The 18,058-nt window shown below is 42.6% G+C and overlaps 1 protein-coding gene across 1 annotated transcript in view; it reads right to left on the bottom strand.

Annotated features, from left to right (window-relative positions):
- EFCAB6 (EF-hand calcium binding domain 6) overlaps positions 1 to 18,058 on the bottom strand; it is a 215,743-nt gene that overhangs the window by 185,253 nt on the left and 12,432 nt on the right. The window contains exons 3-4 of the mRNA XM_034987337.1: positions 12,053 to 12,264; positions 4,393 to 4,481 (exon numbers count right to left, since the gene is read on the bottom strand). Coding sequence (XP_034843228.1) covers positions 4,393 to 4,481; positions 12,053 to 12,264 — 301 coding nt within the window. The remainder of the gene's footprint in view (positions 1 to 4,392; positions 4,482 to 12,052; positions 12,265 to 18,058) is intronic.

The following is an 18,058-nucleotide window of genomic DNA, read 5'->3' as shown; positions in this document are numbered from 1 at the left end:
TCGGAGCATTTTAAGCAGAAATGAACGTCATTTTACATAGGAGGAAACTGAGGCTTGGAAGGTTAAGTGCCCAAGTTTGAGGTGGAAACTCACCAGGAATCCAGCCTTATCATTCTATATTAAATGTAATATTTCTTATGTTTTAATTATGTATTGAATAGACACAAGACACTATTTTTAACATATGTTTAAGATTTAAAGAACAGAAATCAGACAAATGCCTGTGTACCTGCCATCAGATGAAGAGACAGAGCAGCATGGGTCCAGAGCCCCGTGCACTGGCTCCCAATCTCAGCCTCCCTCCCCTCCCCAGCCCCAGGGCAGCGCCTCTGCCCAAGGCCACTCGGGTCCCCTTCCCTTCACAGCTGTCCCCCCTGACTCCATCTCAGTGTCTCCTTCGGGAGACACAGCTTATTATCTGATAGTAACCGAGCGACACCAGCTTTCTTGAGATGAGTATTCATTGGAATGGTATGTCTTTAAATCCTTCCACTTTTAACCTTTCTATAAACTTATGTTTAGGTTTTTCTCTTGGCGGATTTTACTATCTCCTATCTAATCAGACAATCTCTGCCTTTTAAGTGGAACATTTATTACAATTACCAATTTACTTGGGATTTCTATTTGTTCTGCCTATTCTGCGGCTTCTTGCCTTCTTTTTGGTCAATCCCATTTTTATGATCCCATTTGTTTGCCTCTGTAAGTTTGGGAATCAGTCACTCCATTTTTAATCTTGTGATAGTTGCTCTGGAAATTATAACCTGTGTATTTCTCAAAGTCTAAAGTTAATCAAAATTTTTAATCTTACATTCTGGACAAGGTAACAATCTAGAACATTCCATCCCAGTCCCTCCTCTCAGCATATATATTGCTCCTGTCGTGTATTTTAATCTTATCCTATTTTTAAATTCCCAAAGTCGTCATTATTCTTAGTCCTTAGTGCTTCCTGAGGTCAGCGGATGTGTTTGGATCTAACCCCACACTTCCTGCCCTCTTGTTGCCCGCATCGCTTCCAACTGTCCATCCGGGAGCGTTTTCCTTCCACCTAAAGTACATATGCACAGGTACAAACAAGAGGCATGCTTTGCAGGATGAAGAAAGAGAGGCTCTGGCTCAAAGGTGACCTTGAACATGGCAGGCAAAGGTGCCACATGTTTCTCCCTGTGCCCACAGCCTGACCTCAGTGCTCGAGCCTCTACTATGGAAAAGAAGAGGAAAAGGGTCCCCGCGTTCCCACAGGAAGAGCTCTCAGTCTTCCCAATTCTAGGCTGGCAAATACTTCATTCCCAGCATGTGGGAAAGCCCGTCCCGCTGTCTCACACGTGGGACATCGGCCTCAGTCAACCCAGTGTGTCCCCTCACTGCCTTTACTGCTCTCTGTGATGCCGATGCCGATGCTCTGCGGTCTCACGGTGACATGTCTACATAGGTGTTTCTTTTCATTCGTCCCGCTTAAGATCCCTTCGAATATTGGCTCTTCCCTATCCTTTCCCCTATCTGGAAACCCAATAAGGAACCTCCTAGGCCTTCTCTCTCCCCTCCATGTCTCTTATACCTGTCCTCCATATTTTCTCTCTCTTTGTCTTTCTGTGTGGCTTTCTGGATAATGGCTTCGGGTCTATCTTCCACTCCACTGATGCTCCTTTCAGCTGCGTTTCATCTACTTTTCCCACCCAACCACTGAATTATATCCACAATTATCGTATCTTTCACTACCAGAAGTTCTGTTCTGTACTTCTTCCAATCTTATTTTTTCTTTTTGCTACACAAGCAGCATTATTTCAGTCAGACTTGCATAAATACTGACCTATAATTACAATTTTGTCCTCTATTCACCCAACAGCACAGGGAAATAGGTAGGTTTCCTTGTGCCTTTCTGGGATGCAGGTTTATATTTGTAACCTATCCTCACATGAGGGTTTAGGTGTCCCAGCTTTTTATGTACTGGTCTTCTATTAGGTTCCTCCACCTTGGGTAGGCCCTCTAGGCTTTGTCCCCTGTCCCCTTCAGTCCAAAGAGCCAACCAAAGTGAAACACAAATTCACCAGGATTAAGCCAATACTCTCAAGGCAAAAGCTGGCTTGATAGAATGCTCACTTTTCCTGATTCCATCTCCATTTCGGTTAGCCTCTAGGGGAGTACTTACTTTCTTGCCAGCTCACTAGTGAAGAAAAATGTATGTATACATTTTACGTTTTATCAGTCATTTTAGTTGTTTCCAGTGGAAGTGCTGTTCGTGGATATAGCCTATCATATTACCTGAAGGAGCAGTGTCTGCTCACTACAATGCATTGTCTCCAGCAGTAAAGAAGATTCAGCCCCATGAGTTAAGTCAGTTATAAGCTGAATCTTTCAGATTTAGTTAAAATATTTAGCCTCTTAAGGGTGCCTGGGTGGCTCAGTCGTTAAGTGTCTGCCTTCGGCTGGGGTCGTGATCCCAGGGTCCTGGGATCGAGCCCCGCGTTGGGCTCCCTGCTCAGCAGGAGGCCAGCTTCTCCCTCTCCCACTCCCCCTGTGTGTGTTCCCTCTCTGGCTCTGTCTCTCTCTGTCAAATAAATAAATCAAATATTAAAAAAAAAATTTAGCCTTTTATATTTAAGGAAGTAACTTGTGATCCTCTTCATCTCAAATTAACTATTAGACTGATGTTTCACAACTAAAGGAACAAAAACAAAAGACAAAAAAAGAACGCTCCTGCTTTCAGTTTTTCTAGTTGTTTAGCTTTTTCAACAAAGAATATTCAAGTTAGGTTATTGTCCACCCAACAACCTTATCACAAATGGGATTGTTTTAGGTTAAGAGCACGAATATACAGTTTATAAAACAAGTCATTCTTTCAAATAAACCTGGAGATTATCTCAGCCCACCACTTAGGGATCATTAACTAAAGAGAGCACAGAGAAGTCCCTGACCATCAGACCATCAAGGGGATAATACTTTGTCATTCTTGTTGAAACTGCAGCACTGATTCTTTTTTTTTTTTCTTTTTAAAATATTTTATTTATTTATTTGACAGAGAGACACACAGTGAGAGAGGGAACACAAGCAGGGGGAGTGGGAGAGGGAGAAGCAGGCTTCCCGCCGAGCAGGGAGCCGGATGCGGGTCTCGATCCCAGGACCCTGGGACCATGACCTGAGCCAAAGGCAGACGCTTAACGACTGAGACACCCAGGCACCCCTCTTTTTTTTTTTTTAAATTGTGGTTAAAAAAAAAACCCACAAAAAACAAAAACCCACCCCAGATAACATAAAATTTACCATTTTAATCATTTTTAAGTGTGCAGTTCAGTAGTGTTAAGTATATTCACAGTTGTGCAACACATCTAAACTTTCTCATCTTGTAAAACTGAAACTTGCACTCGCTGAACAAGTCCCTGCTCCCCCTCCCCTCTGCTGCATGAATTCTTACACCCACGTTGAGTCCATGACAGACTCAGTCATGAAAGCTATTATACCAAAATCTGCTAAATTTTCAGGATCAGATTTAACTCTTATAACTATTTGCACAATTCCTGAGAAAATGAGGTTTATTCATTTAGAGCCAGATAATCTGTGTGAATAATTTTTTACTAAAATGGTCTTTCCTAAATCAGACGCTAGAATCAAAGAACTTTCCAGCTGAGAGAGACATAAGAGTTCATACTCTTAACACTCTCCTTTTTCAGCTCATAAACCAAATGAGCCCCATGCATACCCTACAGTTATGAGATACAAAGGAGTTCATACAGAAATCTCTTTAAAAAATATTTCATTTCTGGGGTGCCTGGGTGGTGGTCAGTTGAGCATCCGACTGCTGGTTTTAGCTCAAGTCATGATCTCAGGGTCCTCAGATGGAGTCCCACATCAGGCTCCCTGCTCAGTGTGGAGTCTGTTTGAGACTCTCTCTCCCTCTACCCTTCCCGTTCATGTGTGTGTGCTCTTTCTCTCTCTCACTCTCTCTAAAATAAATAAATACGTCTTTTAAAAAAATATTTCATTTCTAGCTACTAAAACATGATCACTTTCCAATGAAAGACATTAAAAATAAAATACAAATGAACAAATTTAAATTTTGAATCTTAATATTCTTACTTCAAAATTAAAATTTATTATTTCCAAATCTGAAATACACTGCATATAAAATATGTTAATCTGGTTTTAATTTGTTATGTTTCCATTTTCAATACAGTATTATTTCTTTTATTCTGAAATATATCCTGCATAGAGGTTAGAGTCTTCTCTAAATAACCTTTTGACTGAGGATTAACTACATTAAATTCTATATGGACAAGCTCTACCAACTCCTCTTCCATATATATCTGTTGACATGATTAGCTCTCCTGACCTTATGCCCTCTTCTCTTATCATTCCAAATTTCACATTTTCATTTGAGCAAAAAAAAAACCCACTTACCTCTTTACAACATTTATATTTAGGTCCATTCCACCGAACTGGGACAGGAATTCAAGATACGGGATGGCACCAGAGCTGGTGAGGGGGATCTACATCCAAACAAGAAGAACGACGGCCAGTTAGAGGATTCAGATCCAAGTAGTAGACAGCCCAGGAGCTTCCACGATGGAAGACAGGATACTGCTGGTGGGATGGGTATTCTAGGAGACACAACCACTTCACCCAGGTGTCTAAGTTCACATGCACCCCCAGTAAGCCAGGTACAAGCAGCATAAATGCCAGAATGCCAGTCTGTGCTCAATTAAAAGTCAATAGGTTGTCTATTAAATTATCTAAAATCTAATTCTATCTAAAAAATAAAGTAAAATTAGTAGAGATATATTCTTTTTTTTTTAAAGATTTTTTATTTATTTATTTGAGACAGAGAGAAAGTGAGAAAACGACTTGGGAGGAGGGGCAGTAGGAGAGAGAGAGAGCAGACTCCCCGCTGAGCAGGGAGCCTGACATTGGGCTCGATCCCAGGATCCTGGGATCATGACCTGAGCCAAAGGCAGACAGATGCCCAACTGACTGAGCCACCCAGGTGCCCCAAAATATATTCATATATATTAGAATATATTTTTTCCCCAAGAGGCTGAGGCCACAACGTAACTTTACCGTCTGAATGTCATGTGAACTTTCTATACATTTATATACTTTTAAGGTAGAAAAAAGCCATTTTAAAATTGAAAATTCTATAAAGGACATTACTGGGTCCAGTGGGTCAATATGGACTATAGATTAAATAAAAGAATTATCTCAATGTTTAATTTACCAATGTTGATAACTGTACTGTAATTATTTGAGAGAATAGTTCTTATTCTTAGGGAATACACACTGAAGTATTTAGAAGTAAGTAACCATAATATAAACAATTTCCTCTCAAATAGTTCAGAAAAACATTATGTACACACTGTCCATATCTTATCAACTGTTTGCAATATCCACACATACCACACATGGATAACAAAAGATCACAGGAGAAGTAAAACGAGGTTAAATGTTCACAACCGGCAAATCTGGGTTAAGTGTATATGGGTTACGTGTATATGGGTGTTGTTTGTACCATATGGGTACTATATGTATTATTCTTATTCTTATAAATTTTCTGGAGGTTTGAAATTACTTCTTTTTTTTTTTAGATTTATTTGTGTTAGAGAGAGAAAGAGCACGAGCAGGAAGGGCAGAGGGAGAGGGAGAATCTCAAGCAGACTCCATACTGGGCGTGGAGCCCAACATGGGGCTCTATCTCTCAACCCTGCGATCAGGACCTGAGCCAAAACCAAGAGTAGGACACTCAACCAATTGTGCCACCCAGGCGCCCCTGAAATTACTTCTAAATAAAAAGTCAAAATTTTTAAAAAGTGAAAATAATTATTTCCCCCAAAAGGGATTATGAAACTAAAGTTAAAATATATAATCAATACAGATATATCTTATTAAGTTTCGTGCAAATACGCAAAGTACCATTTTTCATACAGCTGAATGGCTCCCATGTCCATATAATCGAGTGTGATGTTCACTTAGCCCTTACAATTCCAGCCTCAAAGCTGAGCACGGTTATCTCAGTCTTCCCCAAAGGACAAATTTCTTTTTACTATTTAAAACATATACAACTAAGAAATGGGACCAGAGGGACAGCAGCTCACAGGGTGGACTCTCATGAAGCCTTGTCCTGGAAAGGACATCTATGATTTCTATTTCGGATAGGGTGTTTTTCAGTAGATGTAGTTTTGGGTAGACACCTCCCAGTTTCCCTAGCTTTACAGCCGAAGGGCAAGAACAGAGTATGTGTATTGCTCCAAGACTGGACGCCCTCATGGTTTTGGTAGTAAGACTTCATGAGGGGGGAAGAAACACACATTTACTGAGCTCATACTCGGGAGACGGGCACAGGTACTACTGTTGGTGTTTTACATGCGTTAACTCATCTAGCCCCAAAACCAGGTCCTGAGGGTGTGGTCATTGCCACTTCCCGTGGAGCAGAGATGTGACCTCCCTGCAAGCCACTACCATCAGGTGCCTCCAGAGCCCACGTTCCTCTCCCTACACTAATCACTCTGCCTACAAAGAAAAAAAAAAAAAAGGGAAAGTCCATCTACCTATTGAAGGTATTACCACATTTCATATTGTTACTTATGGTCTAATGAAAATTCTAATGCAGCAGATACAGTTTTGCAAAGTCCAGTCTCCAAAGCTAAGCCCCTAAACAACTCAAGAATCTAATCTAAAAGGAGAGGCTCTGCTAAGAACTCACGTTGTCCATATTTGTGATTCTGGCAAAAATGTTTAAGAATCATAACCATCCAAAGATGAATCGCTAAAAGTAAATCCTTAGATTGGGGTGGAGGAGGATAGTGTTTAAATCCACATCCATCGTGTTGACAAGTGTCTTCAAAGACATCTCTTTCCCCAACCCAGCACAACCACTGGGACCAGAACAGAATTATGCTTTACTTCTCTGGAATCTCTTTGCCAATTCAACTTCTTTTATAAAATTTTTATTAACAGAGACGGAGGCCCCATTTTTCAAAAATTCATGTTACCATGAATTTCAAGGGAACTAAGGTACAGGGCGTTTTACAAGTGATGTTTCCTCATCCATGCCCTGATCAATCATCAAAACACTCTGACATCCAAACATTCTTGACATGGTTCTTAAAATAAAATTAAAGCTAAAGTGAATTCACTAGAACTGGAAAATTCTTTTCTAATTTTAAGTATGAAATTCCCATGAAGTGTTTTATCAGTTTTATAGGTTTCCAGTTAGGCTTACATTCACTATTGGAAAGGGATTTGTTGGCAAAAGGTCTAGAAAAGTCACACACACTGTGAACTCCAGCTACTGGAAAGAGAAACCCTGCCTCATGCCTGTGAACTTGGCCTCCTGAAAATGCACCACATTCCAGCCTCCTTGGTTTACACATGGGTCACAGGAGCTTGAGGTTCTAGAAAACCCATGCTTGTTATTTCAGATAGACTACCAGGACCTGTTTTTTAAAGTCTTTGAAGCTCTACAGTTTTCAGTGACTTCTTTTAAAAACAGATGTAGCTTTTAAAAACGGATACACATTTCACATTTTCTGTACTTTTCCTCTTCCTGCATAGTTGATTAGCTTGGGAAGATTGTCAAAATTTTAAATTAACATTAGATCATGAATATAGGGAGACATTAGCAGGAAAAATATCTTAACTCTCCATTTGGTATAAATAAAGTATCAGTTAAATCAAGCTTATGAGGAAACTGATGCAATGTTTGCAAGGACAAATGTTCTTTAAAAGCAAGAGAACATTACCAGTTGCACTCATCATCAGGGACATGCAAATGAAAACCACAGTGAGATATCACCTCACACCTGTCAGAATGGCTAAAATCAACAACACAAGAAACAACAGGTGTTGGCGAGGATGCGGAGAAAGGGGAACCCTCGTGCACTGTTGGTGGGAGTGCAAACTGCTGCAGCCACTGTGGAAAATAGTGGGGAGGGTCCTCAAAAAGTTAAAAATAGAACTACCCTCTGATCCAGCAACTGCATGACTAGGTATTTATCCAAAGGATACAAAAATACTTATTTGAAGGGATACATGCACCCCGATGTTGATAGCAGCAATATCTGCCAAATCATGGAAACCATCTAAGTATCCATCGATTGATGAGTGGATAAAGAAGATGTGGCATATGTATATAATGGAATAGTACTCAGCCATCAAAAAAGAATGAGATTTTGCCATTTGCACCAACATGGATGGAGCTGGAAAGTATTATGCTGAGTGAAATAAGTCAGAGAAAGACAAATACCCAGTCATCCGATAAACATCAGGAAACATCAGATAAACTCAAACAGGGGACATGCTACCCTCTGCAATCTTCAGAGTGGTAAGGTCAGGAAAGCTAAGGAAAGGCTGAGAACTGTTCTAGACTGAAGGACACTTGGAATTTGTGTTCTGACCTGGATCATTACAAGATATGCATGGAACGACTGGCAAAACCAGGTTGGGTCCCAGGGCTGAGATGGTAGTAGTGAGTTCGTGTTAACATCTGTATTTGAATGGTCAGACTGTAGTTATGTAGAACACTATCTTTGTTTGAAGGACACATACACTGAAATATTTGGGGTGATGGAGCCACTTTACTCCCAAATGGTTCAGGAAAAAAATTTGTTCTTCCCACTAAACTTCCAACTTCTCTATAACTTTGTGGTTGCTTTTAAAAAATGATCAGGCAGAAGTTGTGGTAGAGACAGCTCATAACAGACCACCCTCCCACAGAAAACAACTATAAACTCTGGGACAGAGAAGGAGACCCACTTTCTGTGTATAAACTCTGTCCAAGTTTCCAGCAGACACCTGAAGCAGACATATACAGGTCAGACTCAGAAAAGACCCACCTAGAGACAAAAGAGCCAAAATGAGATGCAAGCAACTGCTCAAGCTTATAGGTTAATTACTGCCAGAGCAGAAGCGTCAACAGTCTTCAGAGGAATGTAACAGAATCCAGTCTCTACAGCACTGTATTCGTAATGTTTAGCCCTGTACTAATGCGCAGCCATGGCCACATGTGGCAGTCAAGCATGTGAAATGTGGCTAAGGCAACTGATGAACTGAATTTTTTTAGTCATTGTTAATTAATTTAAATTTTAAAATTAATTCAGGGACTGGAAAAGTTTTAACTATGTTTGGAATGACTCGGTATGTCAATCTTGTGTTTTAATTATAAATTTTATGAAATCTAGACATCAAGTATTTCCAGTGGAAACTTAGTGTATGAACTGAAGTTGGCTGTAAGTTTAAAGTACACATCAGGTTTTGAAGACTTAGTACACAGAAAAGACTAGAAGATAACTTATTGTCAATTTTTAATAGTGATAACATGTTGAAATAAGATAATATTTTGGACATATTAGTTAAATAAAAATATTATTCAAATGAATTCTTTTTAATTTTTTTCATGTGGCTACTAGAAAATGTTGAATTATAAATGTGAGTGACATTACATTTCTTTTCTTTTTTTTAGATTTTATTTTTAAGTAATCTCTACACCCAATGTGGGACTCAAACTCACAATCCCGAGATCAAGAGTCACATGCTCCACTGACTGAGGTAACCAGGTGCCCCTCATGTTATATTTCTATTAGACAGCACTGGTCTGGGATATAATCCAAAAGTACTCAAATATAAAGAACCAGAAAAATGTGACCCTTGTTTTTTAAGAGGAAAAAAAGATCAATGCAACCCAATGCTGAGATAACCCAGACATTAGAATTATCATTCAAGGACTTTAAAGCAGCGATTTTAACTATGCTTAATGAGTTAAAAGAAATATGCTCAAAATTGAAGAAAAAAACAGGAAATGTAAGCAGATAAATAGAAACTATAAAACAGAAACAAATGGAAATTCTAGAACTGAAAAACACTATGTCTAATATAAATTTTCACTGAATGAGCTTAATGGCAAAAAAGAGATGCAAAGAAGGAATCACTGAAATTGAAGACATATCAATAGATATTATCCAATCTGAAAATAGAAATAAAAGATTGAAAAAAATGAACAGAGCCTCAGGGGCCTAGGGACAATACCAAAATGTCTCAGGGAGGATGAAATAAAATAGATAGATTAAAAAATAATGGCGACAAACCTCAAATTCAGTGAAAAAGCAAATTAAAGGAAGAGAAATCCTTGAAACAGCACCATGGTATGCTCACGAAGAAATAGCAAAGAGATCCACAGATATTTTCTTCCTAAATCAGTGAAAGGAAGAGGAGAGCCAGTCCCTGAGGTTGACTAGAATTCAGGAATACCCGAAATTCCCTGGGCTGTTTGTTTTCCTGACACGTAATTCCCCTGTTGTAAAAATAAGAAAACTGGGGGCGCCTGGGTGGCTCAGCCGGTTAAGCGACTGCCTTCGGCTCAGGTCATGACCCCGGAGTCCCGGGATCGAGTCCCGCATCGGGCTCCCTGCTCGGCAGGGAGCCTGCTTCTCCCTCTGACCCTCCCCCATCTCGTGCTCTCTCCCTCTGTCTCATTCTCTCTCTCAAATAAATAAATAAATAAAATCTTTAAAAAAAAAATAAGAAAACTGGGTTGGGTTGAGGTAGTCAACAAATTCTAGAAGGAAACAGACTTTTAAATACTATGAAATGTCAGACTGATTAAGAAGTAATGAATGGGGGCACCTGGGTGGCTCAGCCATTAAGCGTCTGCCTTCGGCTCAGGTCATGATCCCAGGGTCCTGGGATCGAGTCCCACATCGGGCTCCCTGCTCCACGGGAAGCCTGCTTCTTCCTCTCCCACTCCCCCTGCTTGTGTTCCCTCTCTCGCTGTGTCTCTCTCTGTCAAATAAATAAATAAAATCTTAAAAAAGAAAAAAAAGTAATGAATGGGTAAAAATATGTTCATTTCTACGTGTGTGTGCATGTGTGTGCACATGCACGCAAATTAGTTATTGGGTTACTGGGTTGGAAGGCACACTACTGATATTCCTACCTGACTTTTCCACTTTCGTATTACTATATTGATCTCTATGGATTTATTCTGAGAGTATTTAATTCCTATTGTACTGTGTATTCCATTTTCAGACCCCACCAAATGTTTACTATTGACAGCCACCTGGTATGGTACCCTACCAAGGGCCTGTCCTCCATATCCCTCCCCAGGTAACTGCATCACCCCAGCTGCAAACACTTCCCCGGCCCCCTACATCTTCCAGGACAGAGGCCAAACTCTTTTATATGGTCCTTTACAGGACTGGCCCCTCTATCCACAACCTGACACATATCCCCTCGCTTCAGGTATCAATGACACTACCCAGTTCCCTAAATAATCATGCCGTGCTGATTCAGGCATCCAAGCTTTCACTTGTGCTATTATTCCCTCTGTGTATAATGTCCTTCCGTTCTTCTCTCATCTGGCTAATACCCACTCTCGGTCAAAACTCGACTAAACACACCCCTTTGTCCCCCAAAGCCTTCCTGGACCACCTCCCCATTTTTAGATAGCTCTCCCTCCTCTAACTAACTCCCACGCTTACCAACACTGCCAAATATGTCTCTCTGGACTGGGACCCCTTCGAGGTCAGGCCCATGTCTGCATGCTCTGCATTGGGTCCGGCATACAGTAGGTGCTCAATAACCATTTGACACAAGATAAATGCCAAAATACTAAGTTCTAAAATATAAACTGACCAAATACTTTTATATGGAAGCCTTAAGAACTAAAGAAAACTTTAATTGTAGCAGTACTCTACATCTACACAAAATATGACCCACACACATGTTGATCATCCCACATCTGCCAGAATTTCACTGAATTGTGAAAGATAAACAAAATTTTAACTGCTCACTTGGAACTGTTGGCGGGGGAAAGCCAGAAAAGATTTCACGCTCCAGTAATTGACTCCAACTTTTCCATAGCTGGGTTATTTTTTTAGGGGCAGGGAGAGCGGAGGGAGACAAAGAGAATCTCAAGGAGACTCCCCACCGAGCACAGAGCCTGACGTGGAGGCTCGATCTCACAACCCTGAGATCATGACCTGAGCTGAAATAAAGAGTTGGAGGCTTAACCAACTGAGCCACCCAGGCGCCCCAGTAGTTGGGTTATTCTAAGTCGCCGTGCATACTGTACCTGAGCCAGGACACCTTGAAACTGTTCTCTCGTGAGAGGCATCAGGAAGGTTGTGATAATTCTTCTCAGTTCATTCTTTGACACCGTCATGTTGTGACTGGTGTCAAGCAGCTGAAAGGCTTTTTTCAACTCATCTCCTTTATCGGTGATTTTTTGAAATAAAATCCGTTTCACATCTAAGAAGGACAGTATTGGATTTGCAACAGCGATGGCTATAAAAGAGATAGAGTTGTTGATTAGACGTGCTTAAAGCAAAGAGCCCAAAAATCACTTCACTGCGGACTAGAATCCAACAAACTTCCAAAGCGCTATTTCTTCTATTGTACTTCACTTTACACATCTAAGAATTGCATGACTTACAATGGCAAATCTACGGTCATTTTTTACCTTTAAAATCTGGTCAATGTAAAATGAGAGTAATCGTGGTAAAAAGAAAAAATAGAGCAAAGATAATCCCCCGTATATAGGACATGTGTCATGACAAGCAAAGAACATGGATTCTGGAATAAAATTCAGTTATGAACAATATCATTTCAAGTAAATCTTTAAAATACCATGTTCACTTTTCATCCCCTTGCCAATTTTTGAGGGGAAAACATGTAATTCTTAATTTAGATTATTTCCCTCTCCAAGACAAGGAAAAGATGAGAAAGGCTAGCCCCTGAAAGATAATGAAAGAATGTTAAAAGGCACCAAATAAGCTTCCTCCAGAAGGCCTGTACTTCCTGGGAGGAAAAGCAGCTGAGTGGGGCCACGGTGCCATAGGTTCCAGAGGTCCCCATGTCACCAGAGGAGAGCCGATACCCCCCATCTTTACTCCCCTCTATGATGAAACAGCCATAGAAATAAGGAAACACAGTAACTACAAATCAACTCACAGTATGGATCAGTTTCATAAGCATGGAGATGTGATTATTCCATTTTGATATTTTATAAACTACTAGAGAAACAGGAGGCTAAAAATACAGGTAGTTTGGTAAATCTCTTCTATCTATTTATGAGATTGCAAAGGCTTGGTGACCACAATTTATTTAGTAGCTCTGTCTTACGTAGTAAATTCTGGATGTGTATTAAATGTCTTTAGCACTGTTCCATCTTTTATAAACTCATTCACAAGCAGGAGCTAGGGAAGGATGATTGCAATTATTTCCTTCCAAATGAGAATTTCTTACCTAGTATTGAACCTTTCTGACACAGCTATTTGTCTTCCCTGACACTCGCCAAGCTCCTCGGGTGCTGGGGATGCCTTTTGCTCACAATGCCCACTGCCTCCTCGGGGAGGGGCGTATATAACCAGGACACACTGGAGAAAGGACAGTGGCTGGTTTGGGGTGACAGGCTGAAGGTCTCAGGAAAAACTGCTTAGAAGGAAGAGGTGATACTTCAACTGGAACTTGGTGTTCCCGAGAGCGAGAGGGGCTGGAAGTTGGGGGAGGGTGCTGTGGAGGACAGCCAGTTGAAGCAAAGGGGAGAGGGGACGAGCACAGGAGCATCAGCTTTAGAGATGAGACTGCAAAAGTCAGAAGGAGCCATATCCCCAGTGCTCCTATCTAGCTTTGTGCCCTGGTCATGGGACACCAAGCTGGGACTTCCATCAAGAGAATGACATCACCCAATTTTCGTTCTGAAACTGCACTCTGACATCACATGTAGGAGGAACAGAAAGGGGAGGGCAGTGAATGGCATGGAGACATGTTGTTAACTACAGCCTGCTCAGGCAAGTCTTTTTTTTTTTTTTTTTTTAAAGATTTTATTTATTTATTTATTTGAGAAAGAGAGAGAGAGAAACAGCATGAGAGGGGAGAGGGTCAGGGAGAAGCAGGCTCCCCGCCATGCTGGGAGCCCGATGTGGGACTCAATCCCAGGACTCCGGGACCATGACCTGAGCCGAAGGCAGTCGCTTAACCAACTGAGCCACCCAGGCGCCCTACAGCAAGTCTTAATGGAGGTCTACACTAACATGGTGGGCATGGAGGGAAAAGTAGGGGTGAATAAAAGAGAAGTTGAAATAGACCAGGTAGGGTCCAGAGAATCTCCCGTTTGACATGCAGGGGGAGGTAGTGGAAGAGGATAAAGCTTCTACATGTGGCATGAGTGGTGGGGTGGGTGGTGACACCCTTCGCTGAGAAAGGGAAGGTCTGCAGGCCGTGGCAGATGGCATTTTCCAAGATGGCCACAACAAGATCCCCACCACACAGGCTTTTCCTACAATGCCAGGCTAACACTCCTCCCATCGAAACGTGGGGCAGATATTCCTTCCCCTTGAATCTGGGTGGGCCTGTAACTAGGGCAGAATCATCCTATGTGATTTCCAAGACGAGGTCACAAAAGGTGTTGCAGCTTGTGCCTCGTCCTTGTAAGATACTCATGCCAATCGCCATGCCATGAGGAAGGCAAGAAGTCACACAGAGAAGCCACAGGTAGGCGTTCTGGCCAACACCCCAGCTGAGGTTCCAGCCCACAGAGGGAGCCAGCCTTCCGATGATTCCAGCCCTAGGTGTCATTACCTGCTGCCTTCGAACCTCCTCCACTGAACCGCCTGGAAGAGAGACAAGCTGTCCCTGGGACCTGCTCACATTGCAGATCTGTGAGCGAAATCAATGACTCCAAACCTCTATGTGTGGAGGAGTTTGTATACAGCAATAAATAGCTGGCATGGAAGAGAAAAAAGTTTGTGGGAAGGTTAATGAATTCAGTTTGGGATCTCTAAGTGGGGATGTCCATTTGAAAGGTGAACACATAAATCTAGAGATCAGAAGTGGGGGGCACTGGAGGTGCAGATGTGGGAACCGGCCATGTGGAAGCCATGGGGGAAACATGCCATGCTGGAAGAGAAGGGAGCCCTATGAAACACTGACTTCTAAGGAAGTAGAATTCATTCATTCAAAAAATATTTACTGAGCACCTGTCGTCTGTCAGCCAGTGCTCTAGGCACTGAAGGACTACAGAACAAGACAGGTGAGACCCGCTCTTATAAAGCTTAGAATCTGCAGGGGAGAGGAAAGACAAGAAGCAGATAATAAATAAACGAATAAGGGTAATGGTAGACATTACAAGACAGTAAGAAAGAACAGGGTAGAAGAGAGGTGGGAGCTGTTTTAGGTGGAGAAATCTGGGAAGTCCTCTCGAGGTATTTGATAAACTGAACCAGAATGATAAGATGAGCCAGTCAGACAAGAAGCTGGAGGGAACACAGCAACAGGTAAAGGGTCCTTGAGCAGGAATAAGCTTGATGTGTCCAGGAAAGCAAAAGGCCAGGGTGGACAGAGCATGCGTGTGTCGCATGAGACGGAAGGCAGAAATTGCTGAGACTGGGGTGGGTGATGCTTCCGTGCCTGCACAAGGACTGAGGTTGTCTCCATGTGTAATGGGAAGGCTCGAGAGAGTTCAAGCAGGACAGTGATCTCTAACATACACTGTGTTCACAAATCACTCTGGCTGCTACGTAGAGAGTAGATTCTAGAGGTGCAAGAAATGAGAACAGAAGTCCAGAGATGAGTCAATTCCAAGGGTCCAAGAAGAGGTGATTGTGGCCTGAACCAGGTGGTAGCCCTGGATGTCAGGCGGGGAAGGGGGGGTGTTGGGGGGTGCAGACAGATTAGGGGTAGTCTAGACACAGAGCAGACAACGCTTTGCTGATCAACTGGCTCAGCAGGGCGGGGCAGGAAGAAACCAAGGATAACTGGGGGCTGGGCTGAAAGAACTACATAGATGATGGTGCCATTTACTGAGACGGAGAACACCAGGAATCAAGAGATCTGGTTGGCTGGCTCATGTCTGAAATGCCGAGCAGATGAAGCCCAGGCAGAGAGGTCTAGATAGGCCACTGGAGATCTGATCTGGAGCTCAGGAGGGAAGTCCGAATGGGGCTATCATTTTGGTTACTCATGGTACGTAGGGACATGGAGCCAGCAGCTCAACTAGGAGGGGGCAGACTCGGGGGAGAGGACTGGGTACACAGCTCAGAGGGAGAAGAGACTGACATCTCCCACAAGACTCCCAAGGTCCTGCCATGCTCCCCTCTCCATTTCTGACTGTGTCTGGGTTCTCAGAAGCAGCTGATTCACAGGGAGGAGCCACGTGATTCCACATGGGCTGGGGAACAGGATTTCTCCCTCTGCCCACCCAGCCCAGAGTTCCTCCTCCTGCTCCCAGGGTCATGGGCGGGGGGCTCTCCTGTTAACTTCTGTTCACCTCAAAATCTTTCTTCAGACTTTTCAAGTATATTTTAGTTGCTTTCCAAGAAGCCCCATCTTCGCAATCAATAATTCTAATTTAAATGTATCAGAAATATCAGTTTGAAACTCATTGGCTTTTGAAGGAAAACTTTTTCTTTCACATGCACCTTCCCAGATTTAAACGCACCTTCCCAGATTTAAAACGAAAGCAGTAACCGAACTTGCATAACCTGCTGGTGGGAGTACAAATTGATATAATCTTTCTGGAGGGCAATTTGACAAAATTTTCTATATCCGTTTAGAACATACAAAGTCACAACAGACTGTCACTCTCACCCTCACGATGAGAAAAAGTCAGATAAGCTAAACTATATAGTTTTTAAACCCACTGAGAGAACTGAGGGATACAAAAAACCTAAATCCCAGAAAGGGTAAGCCGCTCCTCGGAGAGGAATGACCCAGGATGCCTTTATCTTTGCAGAGCCAGGGGAAGTAAAGCAAATCCATTCTAGACTGGGGAGAGGAAAAAAGAACCAGCTGCTTAGTGGCCACATGTGGACAGGTTGTGATGGGTTCACAGGCCGGGGGCCTCAATCACAGACCGAGTCTGCGCCGGGCCTCTGGGGCCTTCCTGTGGGGGTGTAAGAGGACAGCAGAGCTGGGGGCGAGGCACAGAGCTGCGTGATGTGGTCCCAGGAGGGCAGGCCCATCTGGGAGTGTAAGCTGCTCGCCAAAAGTTGAGGACAGGGTGGGAGAACAGAGCCAGCCCCTCTGAGGCACCTGGGCCTTCACAGAGCACACCTCAGTGGCCCACTGCAGCCTGGAGGTAGGGCGGCAGGGCGGAGAAAGGCCTCCTAGGGTGCTGAAAACTAGGAGCTGGGCCAGAGGACAAAGAGAACCCCCCAGAGATCCTCCAAAATCAGCAGGGGGGCTGTAAAGCAGAGCGCTCTCCCAGGTATGCCAACCCAGAGGGAAATAGAAAGGCCTGGAATCTCAGCAGGGCTCAGATGTCAAGACCTGTTGAAGGGAAGTATTTGAAACCAGCGGCAACCGCAACCAAGTCCAGAACAGCTCCGTCTGGAGATGAACCTGCGCCCGCCCAGCTCACGTGAAGCCTGAGAGAAGAGGCGTTCCCTCTCTTGGCTGGACCAGTCCCTTCTCTTTCCACTGGGCTTCACACTAATGTCTGCTATTAAAACTTTTTTAAGATTGCAAGACAAATGAAATGAGAAGAGGTGACGAAACAGTCAGAAGATCCGGAGAGAGAACAGATGGAGAAATGATCAGGTATTTAAGACAAGAACAGTAAACATGTTCAAGAGATTACAGGAAAACTTGACAACGCACTGCACGTACAGGGATTTCAGCAGAGAAAAGGAAACGGTTTTTGAAAGCACATGGCAAGGTTAGAAATTAAAAATACAGAATCAGAAGTGAAAAGCTCATTTGATCTGCTTAACACAGACTAAACGTGATAGGAGAAAATCCTAGTGAATAGAAAGTCAGGTCAATAGAAATTCTTCACATTTGAACATAAAGCAAAAAATATTTGTAAAAGGAAATCAGGTGTCTCATATCTGTGGTTTACCCCATGAGCGGTGCTTATTTACTATGTGAGTTATACAAATACGTCACCTCCACATACACGTGCGTGCATGAGAGAGACCAGCCAAACACTTCACGGTGACCACCTTTGGGGAGACAAGTGGTGCTAGGAGACTTTTAATTTAAACAAGAAAAAATAATTCAGTATTGAGAATTGCCATCAGTAAAAATAGAAGGCAAATGACAAAGCGGAAAAAGAGACGCTGATGGCGTGTAAGGCAGA

Source organism: Mirounga leonina, unplaced genomic scaffold, assembly GCF_011800145.1.
Source record: "Mirounga leonina isolate KUSES-001 unplaced genomic scaffold, KU_Mleo_1.0 Mir_418, whole genome shotgun sequence".
Classification (NCBI taxonomy): Eukaryota; Metazoa; Chordata; class Mammalia; order Carnivora; family Phocidae; genus Mirounga; species Mirounga leonina.
This window is presented reverse-complemented; position numbering and strand designations above follow the sequence as displayed.